The sequence below is a fragment of the Crotalus tigris genome, unplaced genomic scaffold (assembly GCF_016545835.1).
Source record: "Crotalus tigris isolate CLP2741 ecotype Arizona unplaced genomic scaffold, ASM1654583v1 scf7180000023617.9722795, whole genome shotgun sequence".
NCBI classification, from domain to species: Eukaryota; Metazoa; Chordata; class Lepidosauria; order Squamata; family Viperidae; genus Crotalus; species Crotalus tigris.
The window spans coordinates 7,318,424-7,341,847 of record NW_024100081.1 but is presented as its reverse complement, the minus strand read 5'-3'; the positions used below and the strand labels follow the sequence as shown (position 1 = coordinate 7,341,847).

Below are 23,424 nucleotides of genomic sequence, written 5' to 3'. Positions count from 1 at the left end.
CTCTCATGCAATTGATACTTCTAGTTTGTGTGTGTGGGTGTGAAAGAGAAGGAGGGAGGGAGGGAGAGAAAAAAGAGATGGTGATATTTGCATTTTGCATTCCAGCTAGAGGTTGCCACTAGATGGATGCCCTGATGACCATTGTAATTACTGGCAGACCAATCACAACAGCACGATTCCAGGTGTTCAGTCTAGCATCTGTATTTTCCTAGCTTGTATTCTCCAAGCCTTATGCCTCCAAGCCATAAGGTCAGGACTGGATTTGCTGATTATTAATGATTCTCTCTCGCTTCATCCCAGATTTCTTCTGCGCTTCTCAGTTGAGAGCTGGGCTGATTTCCAACCCCTACATTGGCTGATTACCAAGACAAAGGAGGGGTTGGACTGAGTGGCAGCACTGAAGCATTTCCTTCTGCTTCGCCCAATTCCTCCCCCTCACCCCTTAAGTTTAATCAATCAATTCATTTGGCCATTCATGAATTGTTCTTAACAACTCCAGGCAGCTTATAAGATAACAAAGGATTAAAGCAAAAGGGAACCTTGAGAGATGGCTAATCCCATCATTCCAAGCTGTCCTAACACATCCTACCTGACTGCACCTCGGTGAAAGAGCTTGCTGTGTGTTTCTCCATTAGTTGATGATGCTTGGAGATCCTTCCATCTATCCCTTCCGTAAACTGGCTCCAGAAAGGGCAGCAACATTCATTGGCCTTTTTCTGGTAGAATTTGGGCTTTCAAGGGATGTGGGGGAGATGGAGCACAGGTATACCAGAATACTTTCTTGATCAGTTCAATGACTGCTAGGTATCACTTTCACTTGCCTGGGGAGAATGGTGAGTAAGGAAAATGGGGGGAGAGTGTTTCTTTTCCAACCACAATCTTTTTGGTGTGATAATAGTAAACAACAGGATCAAACAATTCCAACAAAGAGGTTTTTCACTTCAAACCTATTAAATATTGTTCTCATTCACACATCATGGGAAGCCATGGCTTGGTTAAATCACCGTGTATTGAATAACCTATGTTTTCCTGAGCTAATATAAATTTCCAAGCCACCGTGGCTATGTTCACACTAGATGCGGAACCATAATCACATAATTCATACCAGGGCCCTGAAGTGGTATGGAAAGCCAACTCACACACCCATCTGACACAACCTGCTTGTGGGAAGAAGGGGAGGGAGTTCTTGAGCCAGCCTGGCTGTGTCCTTAGAGCAGAGACCCACCTTGCTGCAGGGCAAGCATGGAAGGTGTGCATAAACAAACCCATTAAGCATCTGATCTCACAACAGGTTGACTCACTCTGCTCGAATACAATGAAATATAATGTAAGGTCTTGTCCATCAAAGACAACAAAACAGTAACATTAATGGCAACAATGATTTTTCCCCGCCTTTCTCTTAAGGTAGAACTGCTCCTGGTTTACCGATCTTGTAGTTTACCCCCAATTCTCTAGAAACACCCAAGGAAAAAGACTCGAATTCGTTGTCTCTCGGATCCCAACCCCGAGTTTCCCAAAGTGTCATCCAGATTACTTATCTGGTGAATCTTTGGGATATTCCCCCAGAAGGCAATTGATGGGAGAGATTCCAGGATTCCCACTTAACACTTGCGGTCCTGTTACTTCCAGCACCCTTCCGATCGATTAAACCTGATCGAATCTGGTGATGGACAAAGGGGGCTTTATGCCATGTATGGGGAATGAAGTTTCGGTGGGGATGAGAAATCGAAGCCCACCTTCCGGCAACGATATGTGGGTGTTTGCTGCGCCGCCGGGGGATAAAACCATTTCTGGAGTGTCTCAGCCTGAAGGAGAGAGCGACCAGCCTTGGGAATACAAACTGAAGTGGGGCAAACGGGAAAAAAGTTTCCGTCAAAGAAGAGGCAAGGGAAACGGAAGGGCTGGTGGCCCTCCCAGTGTGAATGCCAGCGCAAATGAAAGATGAGTGGGGAGGTTAAATATCCGCCGTCCCCCATTTGCCCAAGGTCTGGAGGTTGAGGTTGGGCCCGGGGGGGGGGGCGAGGATTTCCCCTAGAGGTTTTTCACGACGCCGGAGGGAAACGGCTGGAAATATCAGTTCCCGGGGCAGTCACGACGGCATGCCGGGCCCTTGTTTTAAGCCAGATTCAGGAAACACGAGCGCCACTTCCTTTAGCCACCAGAGGCAGGAAATGGGAAAGACAGAACTCGTCTGCCCGGGCGGGCACAGTAATGGAGATCACGTTTCTTCTCTGCCTCTCTCTCTCTCTCTCTCTCATCCTGCCGTTCTCTTGATAAACAGACCTCTCTGAGCAGGGGGTCAGGATCCCATTTAGATGTGGAAGGAGTTATGCTGAGATCGTAGCAGAGTGCCAGCCAGGACTCATATACTGTACCTGGGGCCAAGGCAGGATAGGACAACCTGGGACCTTCTAAATGTTTTAAAGCAATACTCTTTTCAGGTTTCTACATTTGGGTCGGTTGGCTGGTCTGAAAAGAATTGAAGCCATAAACGTCTGAAGGACAAGAAGTTGCCTAATCCTGGATCAATATTTTGCAGTAAGATCTAATGGCTTTGAGCTGCACATCTTATTTTGCAGAAGAAAGGGTTTAGGATCCTGAAAGCTGTGTGTGAAACCATCCTAAAATATTTCTTGGTACATGCCAGGAAGCATAGTGCAATGCTAGAGGAGCATTTAAACTGTTATCCATCTCATCTTTGCACCACCCAATGGTATCATCATAACACTGGCTGTTTGCATGCATAAGATGTCGTCTTTCCCAACTAAATTGTGTTGCGATTTGTGTTTGCCTCTTATAATATGCAATTTACTGGTTTTCTGCTCTGGCTTTGCTACCATATTATCAGCCAGCAAGAAAAACATCCCGCAACCAGGGCACAGGAACACTAATGGGGTGAGTTTGGTTCTGTGATGTAATTCTAAGTCTTTGCTTTTATAACAGACTGCCCCTCCTCCACTCCCACTTGGTCATCTGATAGTGTCAAAATAATGTGAATCATACAGGAAGACTGCTCTCAATAATATTAGGTCAGCAAAAAAAAAAGAGAATATTAGATTCTAATTCAGTACAGAGATACATGGAAAACACCCAGAAGTAATTTTAGAAAGGAGGGAGACAGACCTTCCCCAAAAGTTGCCAACACAGGTCCTCTTACAGTTGGTATACAGAAGCCAATTAAACACTTTTGCAGAGAGAGGAAGTGTACGAAACTAATACAAGAACACTGGCAAAACATCAATAAAAGTCCAATTATTCCATATTATTTTTTTGCCACTGCAACAGACAGTGCCGTGCTGCTGTTGTATCCGATGTTAAAGTTTCTCCATTGATTCCATTCTAGAGTTGTGTAAAGAGAAAATTGTATAAATATATTTTGTTTCCAAATACAAGATTGGAGGTCTCTCTTCCAACTCTCTTCTGGTTAGAAGCCTAGAGTTGATTTCAAAAAATTGTGTGTATGTGTGTGAGAAAGAATTGCATGAAAGGATTCAAGAAACAGAACTAATGCAGAAGTTGGGCACTAATTTGGCCACAAGAGAGGTTGCCTAATGTCTAGAAAGATGAGAATGTTTTCCCAACACACTTGAACTAGTTAAAATGCATATCAACACATGTCAAAAACCTCATCAATTCCAGTAAAATGGGTATGGCCAGATTAAAGCCATATAAGATGGAGAGTTTTCCCTGTCATTTTCATATATATTATGATTTGAATCACATGAAGTACCTTAGCTCACTTGGCAGGCTGATCACTGTACTATCAACCATGTAAATGCCCTTATACATGAGTAAGCAGCGTAAGTTAGTGAGAGCCAAACACTCAATAACATATGCATAATGCTTGTGTGCATAATCTCTTTAGCATGTGCCAATCTATTCCTCCTTGCATTACTTTAATAAATATTTTATAATTTGACAGGGTGTTAACTGTGCCCTGAATTTAAGGTATCCGCACCTAAGGAGATTTGAATGTAAAGCAGACTTTTCCTAAACTAAGGATATTTTATTTAGTTTGTCTTATAATCCTGAAAATGTCCTCTCTTCAGAAGTAAGGAAAAGCAGTGATGAGAGCTTATCTTTGGCTGTTCAAATCCCTTGTTCACCCATTTTAAGCATATTTAATATAAATGTGAAGCCTCTTGGTTTATAGACATAAAGTAAACCAAGTTATGTTTAATTATATTTTTATAGCACTAAAAATTGGCACATTACAAAAATAGTCTAGCACATTTTATTTCAGCACACAAAGTATTAAACAAATCAGGAACTACAAAATATAATGTTCGAAGTTTATGGCAGGTCAAACACATAAGATGGTTATCATTTGTCAACCTAGTTGTTCCCTAATTGCACTTCTTACAAATAACCATAGGACGTTTTATTTCAAATTCATAAAATAAGAGCTAAAGCTGGTCAACACCTCAAATCAAGCTTGCTTTAAACTCACTGTCTGCTCCACTGTGGATCATTTCATTCTCGTTGCATTTAATAAACAATAAATCCACATCTTTAAAAATATCCTACATAGTATCCTGATTATATTCAATGACCCTTTGGATTGTAAATATATTCTAGTATGCATAAAGACCTAAATTTATTGTGAGACCCAAGTGGTTGTATTTCTCAAGATGAAATTAGGAACCACTCACCCATTTATTGCCAAAAAAATATTAAGTTATATTTAGCCAGTAGTATCTCTTGATTTTTCTGAACCACGAGAAAAGAAAGAAAAGAGGATGCCAGTAATTTGTATAGAGGTCAGAATAACTTTGGTAGCTGTCTGAGTTGTTTTACATCGAGAAAAGTGCCCACTAAATTAAAATTTTCTGCTTGATTTAAATTATCAATGGAGGGAGCTTGTGGAGTTCCAGTCACAATGTGAACATTTAGATTTTCTTTGTCTGGACGCTGTGTAAATTCTGCTTCTCCGGGCAAAAGTTTCATTTTTGGCTTTAAATCCTTTAAAAAAGGGTGCGGAGTTTCATTAATCTGGTGCAGGATTCTGGGTGGCAAAACAGCATTCGTAACATTTCTTAAGACGGGCCCTTCTGAATGCAGCCGGTGACAAGACGATTCAGTTTCACAGTGCGTTGGATCAAAAGTCATCTGCTTCTCACCAGTTCTTTCAGAAGATCCTTCCCAGGAAGCAAAGCCCTCTAAAACAGGGTTGAAATCCAAGTGCAGAACAGGCTCTTGGCTCTCTTTCCTCTTATAGTTCTCAGATGGTTGCTCCTCTTCATCATCACTACCATCACTGCTTTGTAAGAGGCCATACTTCCTCATGTATCTCTTGGTTGCAAAAGACATGTTGCCAGGCGAAATCAAACCAAGGCCCATCAAAGACTTCTCTGTATTAGTTTGCAGGAGAGTCTGTAAAGATGAAGTCACAGAACTTCTGTGGCTTGACTGATTTAAAGAAAGCTGTGACAGCTGATTTTCACTGAGGTACTTGAGAGCAATAGCATTTGCCTCCATGCTCAGGTCTGCTCCAGTGGGTGTTAAGCCACTCATACCAACATTAGCAAAAGAGATACAGTTTAGTCCTGGGACTATTGCTTCAGGATTAATATAAGCCAATACCCTAGAAAAGAAAAAGACACATTTAAATAATTGTGTACATTTATTCAATTTATTAATACCCAGCTGATCATAAAATGTGAATATACTATGAAACTGTCATCTGTTTTAGTATCCATGTAGTTTCCTAATTTGACTGCTTTAATGTGACACATAAATTGTTGCTCTCATACTGTCAGTGAAATTTATAAAGTGGTTAACTTTAGTGAGGTTGTCTATCTCTATCTTTAATATAGATGGCCTGATTTGCCATCTGATCTGCATGTCTGGGAGCAGCCTTTTATTTCTGTCCATAATAATGCCTTCCTGTCCATAAGAAAACCATTTTGATTTGTTACATATAAAAAAGTAAATAGAATTCTATATTCAATGCAAATCATGATTGGAATAAGAATGCATTTGTCCAGATTAACTCACTACAAAAATAGGTAGCACTGACAGACATCTAGCCTTGTAATTCCAAAAATCAGTGCTTTTTAAACAATTCTGTGCAAAAGGAGAATTTATAATCGGATGAATAGTAACTATCTCTAAATAGCTACCTGCAAAAGACAACTATCACAAATATTTCAGATTATTAGGCAGACATAGATGCATGAATGCTCAGTCATTTGTGGTTTTATGACATATTAACATATTGTAAATTTTGATCAGTTTTTCATATAGCTAGGCCAGATTTGCTCAGACAAGACTGTAGGAAAGAAATCAGAAATGTAGTTGTCATTCTCATTTCAAATTAACAATGGTTTAATATTGCATTCAAATCTTGAACTGGAAATAATTTTAATGTTGGGTAGTAAAAACCAAATTTCAATCAGTGAAGGTTGAAGACTGTAACAATACTTCAAACTTCCTACTAATAGTCAAAGCTATCCAGACTTTGTTCTAGGTTGGATATTACAAACTTCTGCTCAAGAAAAAAAAATGTAAAAAGTAATTCTGAAAAAAAATGTTATTAAACTGAGAGGAACAAAAAAGTCTGCCTCACTAGATGGCCTGAGGTTTCCCCTTACTCTCTAGATGACAAGACACTATGACATCTTTCCCAAACCTTTAGTCCTTTCTGTTCTTTTATCTTTATCATAAACTAGAGTGTTGAAATGTAAATAAAATATGTAACTACTCATTATTTTCTCCAGTGTTCTGGAGAATCTGATAAGATTTTGTTTCCATGTAACATAAATTATTGACTACTCATTCCTCACTAGAGAAGCTTAAAATACTGCTTAATGCTACAGAATCTGATTTAAATTACAAGGAAGACCATCCCGGTATAGCTGGAGCATAATAATGCATGGATGCAGGAGTGTCTATAGGATGTGGTCAACACATCATTAACTGATTTGTTGGTTGTATGCAGCTCAGAGTTGACTTGACTGAGGTATTATATAAAACCTAGCAATAAATAAAAATCAATAAATTGCCATTACCCAGCATTCTCCACTTTGTGTACATTGTTCATCTTCTTAGGAGAATCAAAATCTACTCCAAGGTTTCTTAATTGCTTCAAGGTTGCACTTAGAACACTATCTTTATCTCTTAGGACCATGTCTGATGTTGAGTCTCTTTTTTGTGCCTTGTTTATTTTTAAGGACGTAGTACATTCATCATTAATCAGATCCTCTTTCAGAGAAGGACCGCTTTCATCAGAAGATTCCTTCAAAAATCGATTTACTTGACCCTATAGAAATATTACAAAGAAGAACATAACATTGGATGAATAAAATTGCAAGATGGCATCTCCATAGGAATTCACAGCATGCTGACAATGTATTCATATCACCATAGGCAAACCTGTAACCAATTTATTTCTAGCTCTCACATCATAGATGCACAACTAATGTCATTAGCTTACAGTTAAACAGATTTTAGCACAAGTCTTTAGAATGTATCCATTTAGAAGTAATCTATTCAAGTTTACATTTAAATATTGTAATTCTGTTTAATTTTAAATAATCATGCAACTTAACCTACTATTTTGTCCCACACTACTTTTTGTAAAGAAATAATCATGTAAGCAGCAGAATGCAGTTCTGAAATATTAACAATAAACTGGATACGTCCTATTAAGCACTTCAAGGAAAGCATGGAAATTCAAGATGTGCAGATAATAAAGACTTTATTACTAAGTACTTTAAAAAAAATCAGAAACAAATTGATTTATAGGGTCAGCACTGTTAAACACTTGAATTACGTTATATTTAGCAAACAAAACTTACTAATATATCCTGATAAATTTTTTGATCATCTGGTGATACATTTGGTGGGGTAGTAATGGGACACTCAAAATTTTGTTTATCAGTTGGCTCAAAATTATTATCAGTTCCTTCCAAAGTACTTCTTTGAAAACATTTGTTACCATTTTCGTTCTGCAGTGAAGCTTGGTCAATTCCTGTGGCAAGTGGTCCATTACTATTAGTAAAAACAGATATGGTTTGGATTAAACTATCAATATATTTATCATTGTAGAGGAATTTACATCTTAAACTACATCTCATATTTTCCCAATTCTTTAAGATTATCATCCAACTCTCACATGTCAGAACATTTATTATGTTTTTAGAATGGAAATGACTTAAGTGTTCATCTTCACTTACTGCAAGTAATATTTCATAATCATGACTAGAAAATACTAATAGTAGTATTCCCATCAGTATATAACTTGAATATATGAAATTTTCTAGTTATTAAAATAAATATTTTCTGTTGAATGTTTTATGAGTAACTGCATGTGTCAAACAATTGTTAAATCCAAGTTTTCTTTTGGAGTGCATCTAGGATTCATTAATATTATCCGTGCATGAAAAGTATGTTTTTAATTACTCTCAACTTACAATTCTATTTTGATCAGGACAAGGAACATGGATAGATAGCTCCTTGCAAAGCAAGTCCGTTCTCAACGCCTGTATACTGAAGAAAGTGTACAGATTGCATCTATTAATGTTTCCCTGACTATAAGTTGAGGCTTCCAAGAAACAGAGACTAGAAACTAGAGTATTCACAATCACACAAAGGATTAATGTGAATAAAACCTCTCGTTATGAACATATTATGGTACCAAAAATGTGGCTGGCACGCATAAAATGAACTTCTTAAATTGTGCCCCCTCACATTTTTCATATTTAATGCTATCCCAATTTTTGAGACCTACTCAGGCTGAAAACATAGGAGCAGATCTTAACAAATGGAATACAGCCCTTAAAAACAAGTTGGGAAACTGTCCAAGTTAGAGCTAGAATCAAAATATTGATTCTATATTGCTACAGAAATTGCTATATAATTCATTTAAAGCAACTACTATGAAGAAAATAGCTATCTGGACTCAAATCCAAACAATATTTTTGAATCAAGCTGCTTCTACTCTTAGGATTAAAATGTTAGATTTCAATAGGGGGCAAATATAGAAAATATACAGGCAATTTATTTTGAGGTTTAAATGCATGTGATGTCATAGTGCAGTTCAATCCAATCCAGCCAATCCAGGCTGCTACCTATGAGCAATATATCCTAGAATATAAGGTACAGTAATATAGTATATTACTGAAGACACAAAAATAGAGCTGAACCAAACCAATCTGGTATTTATACAAGTCAATTAAAATACTAGCTTAAGTTCTAGAAAAAAAACCCCAGAGGTGACTTGAACATAAAAGATTTATGCAAAATTTAAAAATCAGAAAGAATATTTCAACTTAAAAAAATTACCAGAGGCCTGCAGAAGACTGATTAGTTCCTCCTTCAACAATATGGACACTATCAACAAAGCTGGGTATATCAACAGCTTTTAATGAAGAGGCAATGCTTGCTTGACTGCTGTACTTTTCTGCACTCATAGAAATAGTAATGTCTTCATTGGAAATTTCAACTTCATCTTCTTTCACAGACGCTTTCTTCTTTTCCAAAGGGGTATTCCAAAACAAGCTAGCACCTATAGCAAGTTGAATAAAAATATTGTGCAACATAAACTAGGCTGCTGCACTGTACGCTGTGATACACATCTTGAAACAACTTTGCACCATTTACAGTGCACTTACTCCATTATTGATATAAACTGATCTGATTATTGTACTAGCAAATTCTTACTGAGCATGCAACATTTGTTAAACAACTGAAAAATGGCAATCTATCACCAGTTTGACATTGTATGTGGTGCTGGTTTGTAATTCTAAAACTTGCATAAATAATTCTAACTAGGACTGAGGGTTCTATGATCCCATTAGAAAATACCTCTTTAGTAAGAGAAGCCCAGTGTGTCAAAGTGAAAATATAGCTGGAATAATTTAAAAAAAAAAACATGTTGACATTTGCTTTGTGTTAGTTATGAGCAAACTAAGTTAAACGATCCAGTTATTTTATAAAATTATAAATCTGAAGTATAATGTTATACTATAATATGGGGCACTAAGCAGGTTTCTGCAGAGACTAAAGGGCAGATACATCATATGCTATGAACAACTAGAACAAAATGGCTCCAATGTTTAGCATTTTCCCGAGTTTAGTGTCATTTAAAGAAAATGTACAATAAAACATTACCTGTACTCACTGCAATGCTGATACTTTTCTTCATGTGTAACCCTGGAGAAGACTGGGTTTCCATGGCAACAAATTCTACTTGCTTCTCAGACTGTATGCTATTGTTTTCTATGGATCTGGAAGCACAGGACTGAACAGTTTGTGCCTCTAAAAGCTGCTGAATCTGTAAACAAAATCTGTGTTAACTGAAAAGAACTAATTAGTATAAATTACTTGATAACTATTTACCCCATATAAATATTTAAGACTATTTTCCTTTCTATGAACTACACAAGGCAGTATTTTAAAGTCTCTTTCATACATAACATAGGGCACCATACCACAGCACACAAAGATAGGTAGTTGAAATTAAAGAAAATCATTAATTTAGCTGGCTTCTATTGACTTTCCAGCATAAGAAATGTTAACAATAAAAACATAGTACTATCCAGTTACATCAAAACTTCTATTTGCCTCAGAGGAGATTGAAACAGAAACTCCTATGTTCCAGCTTGAAAGTCACAGCAATCATGTCAAAGAATAACAAAGTAACAAAGCCAAATAGATCATTGAAATAATCCAACCAACCTGAGCCTGTAGCAGCTTGATTTGCCTATGCTGTTCAGCAAGAATTCTGTAAACATCTGAAGATAAGTCCATCATTTCATTATCCGATACTGTATTTGCAGCAGGAAGGTGCATACAAGCTGCATGTGTTGTATGTGACTGTGTATTACCAGGATTTATTGGAGATGACATTCTTACTGCAGTAGATGTGTTATTATTAACAGAACAATTCCCTATTATTCCATGATGGCCTATACCCACAGGGCTACTTGTGACACACACTGGATTGCAGCCACCATTTACACATTCTTGATTCTGATGGAACATTAATTTTGTACTCTCCTGGGTAGGACCTGAACGATTTCCAGGGCTGTCATTACATAAGCCTTGCCAAACATTTGCTGGACTATATTGCATAGGGCCATACTGCTGACAGTTGCAAATACAAGGAGAACAGCAGGATGGACCTTGAATTGGTACCCGAACTCCCAGGGGTCTTCTCAGATAAGATGGTGATAGTGTACAAGTATGCCGGGGATACTGGGAAACCACAGGGGGTTGGTTAGATTTTTGTGCTGAAAAGCCATTAGTGGAAAGTTCTCCTTTCTGTGGAACATCGTCACTATTTGCCAAGGGTCTTTCAGAAGGAATTCCATGTTGATGCAGGGATGTATTTTCAATTTCGTTACAGGATATTGAAGGAGAAGTAGCTACGCAACCCTTTTTTGCTTGAGAGTCAGCTGCACTGGACTGCAGTTGTAGTGGAGATTGCATTCCTTTGCAAGGTTTTAAAGATGTAATCCTGTGTTTCAGATGACTTGGTATTTGCTTTGGAGGAGGCTCTCTAGCATCCAAAGTTAAGATCTGTCTCCCAGCATCAAAGCTCCGAGGGTGCTGGGGAACATGCGCTATAGAATATGCCATCTTAGCAGGTTGGTGTACAATTGAAGGTTGATTTTTAATCAAAGCATATTTAGATATTGGTATAGATTCTGTGGAGATGCCTTCAAGTACAATGGACAGTTCAGGAACTGAAGGATGGATCTCAGTCATCTGGAAACCAAGACAGTTAAATAAATATATTTATGAATTATTAATTTACCAAATTAATCTAAAGTATTTTTCTCTTATCATCTACACTCTGAATAGAGGTGCAAAGAGAATTAATACGATAATATGTACACATAAAGAAATATGTCTCTTCAAGGCCTAAAATATAACCTTCCAAGCCCTCCAATGAGGCGTCTTTGTGCTGCACTATCAGTCTCAAATATAAGTCACACACACACATGAAATACATAAGTGCAAGTGCTTAATGTGAGGAGGACAAGAAGAAAAAGACACTGTAAAAATGCTTTACTCAATGTAACACTATAAAATCTAATGTTTGCAGCTATTGATTTTCTATTACTGATTCACTGCCAGTTTAGCAATAAGAAGAAACAAAACCAATCAATTTCAATTCAGTTAGCATTCATTTAAGTTCTGAATAAGTGTATCAGTATAATTCACACTTTTGCTAGTTCTTGTGTCGGTATGTTGTGAGAACACCTCCTTATTTAATTAAGTCAAGTAATTTTGCCATGGTTCAGCTAGTTTATTATTTTTTGCATATTCCCATAGCATAATTATGCACAGTCCTAAAGAAACTTAATTTGAAGATGCAGTTGCAGCAATAAAGGGTTAAGAGTCCTGTAGTACAACCTAGTGGCAGGATTATGACATAACACTTATTTGTAAGAACGCTGAACCTGAATAATATTAGTTACTCAAAATAAATACTGCAAAGCTAATTTACTGTGACTGGCTTCAGACAAGAAATCTAGAATATACCTTTTGATTGATGGGATGAGGACGGGGAAAAGGTCTTGGAGATGCATCATCTTCCACACCAGAGTCATGATCACTGACAGAAAGTTTATTAGGTGAGCAATCTAGGGACAAACTATATAAAAAAATTATATTACTAGTAAAAAATAACTTTGGTATCTATTTTTTACTCCTCTGATATATTACAAATAATCACAGGTATCAGACAGATTTTTAAATATTCTTATTATTATATACAATATCCCATTCTATAACACAGAATTTTAAATAGTGTCTGCAACTCATTGACATGTCATGGCAATTTACATATTTTATGATCACTATTAAAAAGAGAAAGTTGAACAACTGTTTGTAAACAAATTAGGTAAAGCATATACATCTTATTGTCTCTTAATTTTTTTTATTTTATTAACAAATATTATGTTTGTTTCTTGGTTACAGGAATAGTATCTCTCTTAATACAGTTTCTTCATTAAAGAAAATTTATACTGTGAGATTAGAAAGTAAAAGCTATAGTGCAAATACACAAATATTGCCTGATATCTCTACTTTTGGATAATAAATTACAACTTATTATATTAATGACATTAACAATCCAAGAAATTCTTTTGTCTTATCTCCTACTTTTCTGGAAGATATATTTCACATGGCAGCAGACAGGAACACCTGATAGGTACTAATTATTCTTATTGAAAATCGTTATTTATTGAAAGTTACTGTAAAATTTTTGGAAGTGATTGAATTGTACAGAAACAAACAAATAGTACAGATTATTTGCAAGGAGAATTTTAAAAATGACTCACCTGTTTGTAGAAATGTTTTTTGAAATTTTACTGAAGAATTCTGTTTCTGCATTTATATTTTGTGAGTTCAGTTCAAACTGGATAGGGTATTTATCTGAAGGTTCTACATCCTGAAATGAAATAGATATAGATACTAAACTGGACAGTCTAATCACAACAAAAGTGCCTAACTCTGCATCAAACAATAATGGTGCTGACTATTTATTGCCTGAAAGTTTTTATATACCTGGATGTAGGGGATTCATGACTACTACAGAGAATGCCATAAAGTGATGAGGTAAAAGATGAAGTAAAAATTTAAAGAACATTATTGCTGCAATTTTCTAATAATTACCGTATATGCTGCCGTATTAGGTGACCCGGCGTATAAGACGACCCCCGTCTTTATAGCCGGGCCGCATTCCTAGAACGTCGTCTTATATGCCGGAAACTACCAGTATTTCCGGCGTATAAGACAACTCGGCGTATAAGACGACCCCCGTCTTTGGCGCCGATTTCAGCGCTCGCAGAAGTCGTCTTATACGCCGGCATTTACGGTATATTAGGTATAGTATAGGGTTAAAAACTGGAAAACCATTACTGCTGTAATTTTCTAACAATCACGTTAGATATAGTATAAAAATATTTGGGCACATATGAAAAATAGAGTTTCAGCAGACTTTCCATTGCAAATTGGCCAAGAAAAGATGTTTCCAAATTAAGAAAGCTAAATAAATAAATAAAATACAGAAGTCCTACTGAAATATTTCTATTTGCTTCTCAATCTTGTGAGGTTGTTCTCTACAGGAGTTATATAATTACTATGCTAGTAATCAGAAAAATGATGCAAAGTAAGTAATCCTAGTTGAAATAACTATCTATTAATCTTTGTAAATTGAGAGAATAAAGGATTATACATCGTACCCCTTTCATCAACAGCAATCATCCCACAAACCTATTTTCTAGTTTGGCTCGTAGAAACTATGGTTAAACCTTTTAGAATATGTAAATTATTCAAAATGCAACTTTTCTAAGATATGTTTTTCTTTTTCTTTCTCTACACAAAAATCAGATAATCACCAAGAGTCTCCACCTATATTCTTTTTTTTTTAAACCTACAAGATAGATTAGGATAAAAAGAATGACTAGATTAAGAGTAAATATCTCACGTTAAGTAATAATTTAAATCTAGATCTAGATCTCCATTCTTAATCCTAAATTTGTTCTTTCCTGGTGAAATTTCAACAGCAGCTGCTACTTTTGGAAGAAAGTTCCATTTAAAATTTCTAAAGAGATTGTGCTTACTGGAGTATTAAGGACATTTGAATTCATAAACAAAACCATTTTATAATTTGAATATATATGCATTCCAGTTGTTGCATATTTTGATCTTATAAACAAAGTAGGGCCATGCTATTTCATATCCAACATGACAGGAAGTCAAGCAACTTACTTTGAACAGATGTAACGTTTCTTTGCATGTAAGTAGCTGGAAGTCCAGTTCAGTACGCCCATCATAAGGAAAGCATTCATAAAACTTTGGATCTTTATGATTCACAGCAAAAATAACTACAAGAAACCTTCCTGTTTCAGAAAATACCCTAAAGAGAAGAAAAATATTCCGTATACAAAGCAATGCAAAAATCACAAATTCAGAATTTCCATGCAACAACATAAATTGTTCGCTGCCAAGAGTCATTGGTTTGAGATGAATGGCTATACAAATTGAATAAACCAGCCAATAAACCAAGCCATTATAAATATTGAGTGGAATTTAGCATGTTTTTAAAAATATAGTACAATATTTAGCTAATCATTCTAGAGCAGTGGTTCTCAACCTTTCTAATGCCGTGACCCCATAATACAGTTCCCCATGTTGTGGTGACCCCCAAGTGGGTATGGCCACCAATAAGAGGGAGTAAGACAGCTAGGGAAAAGGAAAAAAAATGGCAGACAGCGTGGTTTGGCGACCCCCGTGAAATGATCATTCGACCCCAAATGGGGTCCCGACCCACAGGTTGAGAACCACTGTTCTAGAGTCTCAATCACTGTCTCTATAGCATTGTCATTATTTATCATAAAATGATTAAACAGTAAGATTACATTACTTTCCTGGACTACTATGCAAAACTATTATTACTCCTATAGTTTGTAAAGCAATAAATGCATGCAAGTAGAATGTAGGATGATGCCATCTAATTCCAAATGAATTTATTCTGTATTTTCAATGGGGCAAGCAAAGCATTGCTCTGTGTTCATATAAAATACTTGACTCTTTGACCCAGCTCCAACATTTAAAAAGTTTAGTTCAGATCATATTTTAGAAAACCTCTCCAATAAGATGCTACTGGGCAAGGGCATCTGGCTGGGTTTGTTCTACCCCACTTTCTAAAACAGTACAATACAAAAACAGTACAGTACGTTTCTATGGTCGAGAAGAATAAGTTTTGCTTATTCTTGCATAATATTTCTACATTATATATTACAACTATATATTGTTCTTTCTGAGGAACTTTTTTTAATTGCCTGAAATATTTAATAGTGTTTTATGCTACCAATTCTGATTTGTTTACATTTATTTTAACTATCTATTTTAATGATCTTTTCAATTAGGAGCCGAGGTGGCGCAGCAGTTAGACTGCAGTACTGCAGGCCACTTTAGCTGACTGTGTTCAGCAGGTCAGCGGTTCAAATCTCACTGGCTCAAGGTTGACTCAGCCTTCCATCCTTCCGAGGTAGGTAAAATGAGGACCCAGATTGTTGGGGGCAATGTAAATATATATATATATATATATATATATATATATATATATATATATATATACACACACATTGCTTACTGGTGTACACCGCTTAGAGAGTGCTTGCACTTAAAGCAGTATATAAATAATAATAATAATAATAATAATAATAATAATAATAATAATAATAATCCCACCTCCTTTATATGGATGATCTGAAGCTGTATGGAAAAACATCATCTGAAATAGAATCGCTGCTCAACACTGTCCGTATATATAGCCAAGATATTGTAATGGAGTTTGGCTTGGACAAATGTGCCACACTTACTATCAAACAAGGAAAAATAATGAAAACTGAAGGAATCAAGATGCCCCACGAAAATAACATTAAGAGTCTGGATGAGGAAGAATACTACAAATACTTGGGTATCCTTCAAGCTGACAACATCAAGCACACTGAAGTCAAGAAAAAGATTAGAGGTGAATACATCAAGAGAGTGAAGAAGATCTTAAAATCCAAACTCAATGGAGGAAATACCATAAAGGCAATCAACACCTGGGCAATCCCAGTCATTAGTACACAGCTGGAATAGTGGACTGGACTCAAGCAGAACTAAAAGCAATGGATAGGCAGACCAGAAAAATAATGACAATGAATCATGCCCTTCATCCACGCAGTGACATTGATAGACTTTATCTACCAAGGCAAATAGGTGGGCGTGGAATGCTACAAGTACATCAGATGGTTGAAGAAGAAAAAATGGCTTTGGAAGAATATCTGAAGAACAATGATGAAGATGCACTGAAATTAGTATATCAGGAAGGCTTACTAACTACTGGAGAGACCAAACTGGCCTACAAGAAAGACCAAATGAAGAACAGAATAGAGGCATGGGAAGACAAAGCACTACATGGCCAATACATGAAAAAAATAGCTGGGAAAGCAGATAATAATAAAACCTGGCAATGGCTAAGAGCAGGAAAATTGAAGAAAGAGACCGAGGGACTAATTCTGGCTGCACAAGACCAAGCCTTAAGGACAAATGCATACAAAGTCAAAATTGAGAAGACAGCAACAGACAGTAAGTGCCGCCTATGCAAAGAAGCTGAAGAAACAGTGGACCACTTGGTAAGCTGTTGCAAGAAGATTGCACAGACTGATTACAAGCAGCGGCATGACAAAGTAGCAACAATGGTGCATTGGAAGATCTGCAAAAAATATCATTTGCCTGTAAGCAAAAACTGGTGGGATCATAAAATAGAGAAAGTCATAGAAAATGATAAAATTAAACTGCTCTGGGACTTCAGAATTCAAACAGACAAGCACCTGCAACATAACACCCCAGACTTAACAATTGTCGATAAGAAAGACAAAAAAGTCTGGATAGTGGACGTGGCAGTGCCTGGAGACAGCAGAATAGAAGAGAAAGAACTGGAGAAGATAACAAAATACAAAGACCTACAAATAGAAATAGAAAGACTGTGGCAAAAGCAAGCAAGGGTAGTACCAATAGTCATAGGCTCCTTGGGCGCAATCCCAAAACAACTGGAGCACCACTTGAACACCATTGGCATTGACAAATTTGCTATTAGTCAATTGCAAAAGGCGGCCTTATTAGGAACTGCTTCCATCCTGCGACGATACCTGTAATACCATCAAACATCCACATCTGCCTATCCCAGGTCCTGGGTAAGGACTCGATAGGTAGACAAAATGCCAAATCCAGTCTGAACATCTGGCTGACTGTGCGATGATCGATAATAATAATAATAATATATTGTGGTTATTTTAGCAATCAAACATAAAATAATATAATAAAAGGCCAATAAATTAAAATCCCTATTACTGTAACAGTAAGAAAAAAATCCTTATTACCATTAATTGATAAGAACTAATTTTAATTATAATTACCTCTCTTGGATTGATGAGCTGTATAAGTATCGCAGACAAAAGGCCCAAACTTGTGGATTGTGAATGTGAACTAGTCCACTCAGCCAGCTAGAGGAATAGAGGAGCAAAGATACTTCTGAACACTCATATTATAACACTTGCATATCATATAGAAATAAAATCTGGACTGATTATCTGAGGTAATCTACAAATATACTGCAAATATTTCTCATAATACTAATTCAAATCAAGAAAGTTTTTAAGGAATAAAGTTCATCACCCAAATACTTACATGCCAATCAGTGGCAATGTACATGCTTTGGGGTCTGATTCCAGAATTAGAAGAAGTTTCCTTGTTTGATCCATTGAAAGATAACTGCAAGTAAAACAAATGACCTTTTTAACAAAGAAAAATGATTTTAAAGAAACTAGCAAAAAGCTTTTGCCAGAGAAGTAGCAAATAAAGGAGATAAACATATGAAGGAATTATTCACATTTTATATGTAAGAGAAATGTACAAGCTTCACACAATAGACTGTACATACAATGTTAAGAGAACAATTTTGTGTAATATCTTTTTCAGTACCTTCTGAAACAAAAAATGGTCAGTGCATATATTTTCCAGATGGCTTTGTCTTTAAGACAAAACAAGAACACATAGTCTGCTGTTTCTAATCCAGTGCTTTAACTACTATATCAAACTGGCTCTTTAATTTTATTTAAGAACTGGAACCCTTAGAAAGCATTCAGTGAAAAACTGCACTCTCGAATGAATCACAAATAGACATTGCCAAACTTAAATTAACTTACCCATATTTGTAAGTTCCTTGAATGTGTGCAATACTCATATTACTACTTAGGTTTCTAGCAAGGGCTGTAGGAATTATTGGAATAGGCTTCACAGGAGTAAATTTTAAAACATTGGCTACTGTAACTGCTGCCCAGTGAAAATCAAAATTTAAGTTATCCATATTCTCCACTGAAGAGATGTGAACTCTTAAGGTCAGCAGTTTGGAAAGTTCCAAAGAATCTTGGCTGTTCAGATTCTGATGCAGCATCTAGAGTAAGAAAGTATCAAAATGAATCTCAAACAGAAGTATCAAATTGTTCAAAACAGGGAGAGACATTACAAATAGCACTATTTCATAGGCACACTCCATATGTTTCAATACAGTTGAAAAGAACACCCAAAACAGTAGGGATGATATTCCAATTGTTCTTATCTCAGCTTCTGCCACCAAGGAGGGTGTCAGAAAATATGAACAATACAGAAAAGGATATTGAGAGTCTATAAGAATTTTACCTGTTCAAATATGCAATCGTTCTTTTAATAATATAGGGCAGTGGGGCCCTATACTCCACACTCCTAAAACACTTCTGATATATTCTTGCACCCCTTACGAAAGTTTGAAATGATGACAATGAATTATGCATATACCCTATAATTTTGAAAACCCAAGTTTTCGCATCCCCTGGAATATCATCTCGTACCCCCAGGAGGTGCGAGCACCCCTGGTTGGGAACCCGTGATATAGGGATATAACTAGAGACTGAAATACTATACAGTCAAGACAAGATATCCTGCTAAAGAATAAAAAGAATGTTCCCCAAATTCTTACCTTAAACGCTAAGTTAAAATCCTCAAAAGTGTGTACTATGGTATCACTTGATGAACATTCCCAAGCACCAATTCTGCATGGGATGAAAAAGTCTCCAGGAAGAGGTGCTGTGGGAATTTTTCCCAAACCATTTGGCTCTTCACGACCAGGATCAAAACGGTCTACTGTTAGCAATACACGTTCACCATCTATGCCAGAAAATTAGGACAATTAATATGCTTTCAATTTTTATTTCATAGATGCTATCCCTGTTACTATTACCAGTGCCAAAATCTAGACAAACTCTGCTCCAAAGAACTGGAATGACTATAACTCTGTAGCTAGAATGCACTCAAAATATGGTAAAAAACAAAAGGTCCAATTTTGATTCTATGTACCCCACAACAGGTAGAGTACTCAATGTAGCCTACAATAGATAAGAATAGAAATGAAGACGCACCTCCAACTCATTAAAGCAGATGCAATTTTGCACGGCTCACATGGTTGCTTCAAAAGCAGTTTCTTGTTGTCTTAGTATGCACAGCTGCTTCAATTTCTTTCTTATATATGACTTATGTATACACTGGAGCAGCTTTCAGAGCAATCATGTGGAGTCCTGTGCACTGTAAACCATCCTATTTTGATGCCCCACAGAGCTCAATAAAATATTCTTGCTTAAATTACTTAAATCTTCAATTCCTTTCCATGTAAGAGGAGAAAAATATAACTCTAAAATAAAGCTGAGCTGTAGAGAAGCATCCTTGAGTCACTTATATAACCAAGGGAATGATAAATTGAAGATAGTCATTTATAATTATTAAGCAGAATCAGCTTAGTGATGAAACACACAATTGCAAATAATAGATTCTAAGTTCAGTACAATGTTTTCTATTCCTTGGTGTTATGTCATAACAGGTTAAGAAGAAACAAGTATACAAGGTTTACTTATTCAAACAAAAATATAATATTTGCATACTTACTTTCATCTACTGCAAGAGTGCCAACTAAAAAACAGGTGAATGGCTTCTTTCTACTTTGCTTAGCATGACGATGGGCAAGCCGCAGTGTTTTTTCAGCAATTATTACTTTAGGATTTCTAAGAGATAACAGAAACAGAATTTACTCTTTATGAACATACCAAACTAAGACATTCAACTATCCCCCAAAACTATTAATTACAAGGAAAAACAGCCCACCAGGGGGAAAAAACAATGGGATAGAAGTTGAAGAAGCAATTTCAGGTTATCATATCTCAGTCACTTCCCCTCTGGTTGACAATGCATTCTATACCCTGAAAACCACTTAGAAGCTATAATAGGTCAAGAAGGTGGCTGCAGAGATAGTTGTGGACATCCCATGTAAGATCTTTACCTACTGAGCTGCATTGGCTACTAGTAAGATTCCAATTACAATTCGAATGTTGGTTGTCTTCTATAAAACCTTTCATGGCTTACAGTCCTATTATGTTGGGACCTCTTTTTCTTGTTGTTTTTACCCAATTGGTTAGATGTGGTATTGTTGGCACATTTGCGCTATCTTGTGGGATTTAGGAAATATACTGCAGCTACATTTATAGAACAGCATTTCCCGTGAGCTTTGTATGGCTCAAAACTTGATGTGTATGGACAAAATTGAAAAATCATAGCTCTTTCAATAGGCCCCGAGTAGGATGAGGTGATGCATTTCCTGACATAATATTTTGACTTCTTATTAGGATATTTTCTCCCACTAACGTGATGCATTTATTGTTTGCTCTTTTCTTATGCTGATATTTTATATTAATAGGTAAGCCTCTCAGAAGAAGAATAGTATGGTGGCTTAGTAGTAAAGACACTTGTCTCCAATTCAGAAGGTTGAGAGTTCAGTTCTAGGTAGCGACAGATATTTCTCTCTTAGTGCAAAGAGAAAATATCTGCTGTGAATTCCACATAGGCATCAGGAAGGGCATCCAGGCAGTAAATGCTCAGCTTCATTTAGTTGCCTTAACTTTACCCCAAATTAAGGGATTACAAGCTCGTTAAAAAAAAGTAAGCGTCTCAGAACAACTTCAGTGATTGAAATGGCATACAAGTTGATAAAGTTAAAAAACTCTAGGAGCATCACTTTGATCCTTCTCAAAATTTGACTCTAGTTTATTTTATTACCTAGTCCAAGAAAACCCGTTTCAGTGTTGACATTCTGTCCTTTACATACAGCAAAGGGAACTCCAAATCTTACCATGGATATATTACATTATATAACCTAATAATAAATAATAAATTGGAAGGAATACAGTAATATTTAAGGATTAACTCAGTTCCCAATCACTGGTAGATGAAATGAAGAAAATCACTAAAAATGTTTGGTGCTTCCAAACACCTAAAATGATGAACCTAAAAGATTACAAGTCTTACCTATAACTTAGGTGAGAAACAGTGCTTTCTCCAATAGGAGCTGGATTCCAAAGTGCAAATTTTGATGCAGGAAAACTAAAGGATGGCATCTTTCCCCAAACCCCTCTGAAACATAGAACCATTTTAGAATTTAACATATTTGATTTTGGTATAATTGGAGAAAAGATGATGACCAATGTTCAGATATTTCACCTTAGTGTCCATAATTATATACTGTAAATAACCAGTTTGCAAATTCCAGACAGCCTACATAACTACTAAACTACTAAACAAAACTACTAAATCAATATTACAGAAAAGAAACAAATTATCTTCAGTACAAACATATTTATTCACATCAGTAGTCTTTAAAATCATTACATCTGAACAAAATATCAGTAGTACCTTTGGTTTTGAGATTCAGGGGAAATTGGTTCCATGATATGTATGTATGAAATTCAAGTTTGCTATTCTGTAAGAAAATGTAACATAGGAACATTAATTGGCATTAATTTTTGGCATTAATTTTTCAGCAGAAACAACTTCTATTTTTAAGTATCACTAATCCTAAGAAAGATGTATTTTAGTTTCAGCATAGTTATATTTCAGCAAATATAATTACAATTAACAATTTCTGCAGCACAGCAGATATAACTACAATTTACCATTTCTGTAAATTGTATATCTGCAGCAATTTATATGCATAAGGATCGGTGTTTGATTTTCCCGGACACTTCTGCGCTACTGAATAACCTATTTGAACCTTATTATACAAGCCTCAACCCATGCTTTGTATAAAAAGGGAGATTTAGAATCATTACAAAAGGAGGGGAGAGAAACGCCCTATATTCATAAGAATGGAAACGATAAAAGAATTTGTACAAAAAAAAGAATACCCGCATCAAGAGCAATATCGCCCCATTTACCTCACAACTCGCATTAAGACTCCGTTTTTATTCCCGGGTCACTACAGCCGGACACAACTATCAACCAAAGCAACTGAATTCTTATTCCCCTCCTGTTGTGGCGGCTCCAATGGCGGCACAATCACCCAATCCGAAGTCCCCGACGGCAACTCGGCTTAGCCAATCAACGCTTTTAACGAGCGCTATCCTCCGCCCATCGCCCTTTTCGAATCGTTCCTTTGGTGTCAATCAAACAATCGCTCCCGCCTACTGGTTTGTCATAACCAATGACCAAGCTTCTAGTGAAATAAAACCGCCTTTTAAGCTTGCGCGCCCGCGCGCATCTCTTAAGGGTGGGATTTTAAAAACGGGTTTCTTTTAAACGGCCTCAAGAAGCCCAGCTACTGCGCAAGCGCTAAGGGTAAGGCAAGGGGTGTTGCCATAGTAATCGCTTCTAAGGCTTCCAGCAAAGACAGCAGCCGTAATCGCAAACACCTTTGAGCAAATATAATTAGGAAAGGTCTGTTAATGACTTTACAACCTAGATACTGTACTGGTTCAGAAGTAAATCTTAGGTACGTTGGCTGGGTTAGGAGCCTTATGTTCGGGCCTTCAAGTTCAGTTGGGGCTTAATCCCAGATAAATG

The 23,424-nt window shown here is 36.5% G+C and overlaps 1 protein-coding gene across 1 annotated transcript; it reads right to left on the bottom strand.

Annotated features, from left to right (window-relative positions):
* Positions 1–4,218: 4,218 nt before the first annotated feature.
* On the bottom strand, positions 4,219–22,929 carry STIL (STIL centriolar assembly protein). The gene is made up of 17 exons (XM_039319848.1): positions 22,800–22,929; positions 22,279–22,345; positions 21,895–21,999; positions 20,482–20,597; positions 19,523–19,710; positions 18,714–18,961; positions 18,196–18,279; positions 17,925–18,011; positions 14,725–14,872; positions 13,293–13,402; positions 12,493–12,604; positions 10,681–11,712; positions 10,114–10,276; positions 9,286–9,508; positions 7,800–7,992; positions 7,011–7,261; positions 4,219–5,584 (listed from the first exon to the last, which is right to left on the bottom strand). Exons 2-17 carry the CDS (start codon positions 22,311–22,313, stop codon positions 4,762–4,764), a joined length of 3,918 nt encoding a protein of 1,305 aa, XP_039175782.1. The 5' UTR covers positions 22,314–22,345; positions 22,800–22,929; the 3' UTR covers positions 4,219–4,761.
* Positions 22,930–23,424: the final 495 nt, after the last annotated feature.

Excerpts from the sequence above, each read along its gene's own strand:
- STIL (XM_039319848.1), bottom strand. The coding sequence starts at position 22,313 with ATGGAACCAATTTCCCCTGAATCTCAAAACCAAAG. Across the intron at positions 14,873-17,924 it reads AGCTCATCAATCCAAGAGAG|GGTATTTTCTGAAACAGGAA; the intron begins GTAATTATAATT and ends TCTTCTCTTTAG. Across the intron at positions 13,403-14,724 it reads AAACGTTACATCTGTTCAAA|GATGTAGAACCTTCAGATAA; the intron begins GTAAGTTGCTTG and ends ATTTCATTTCAG.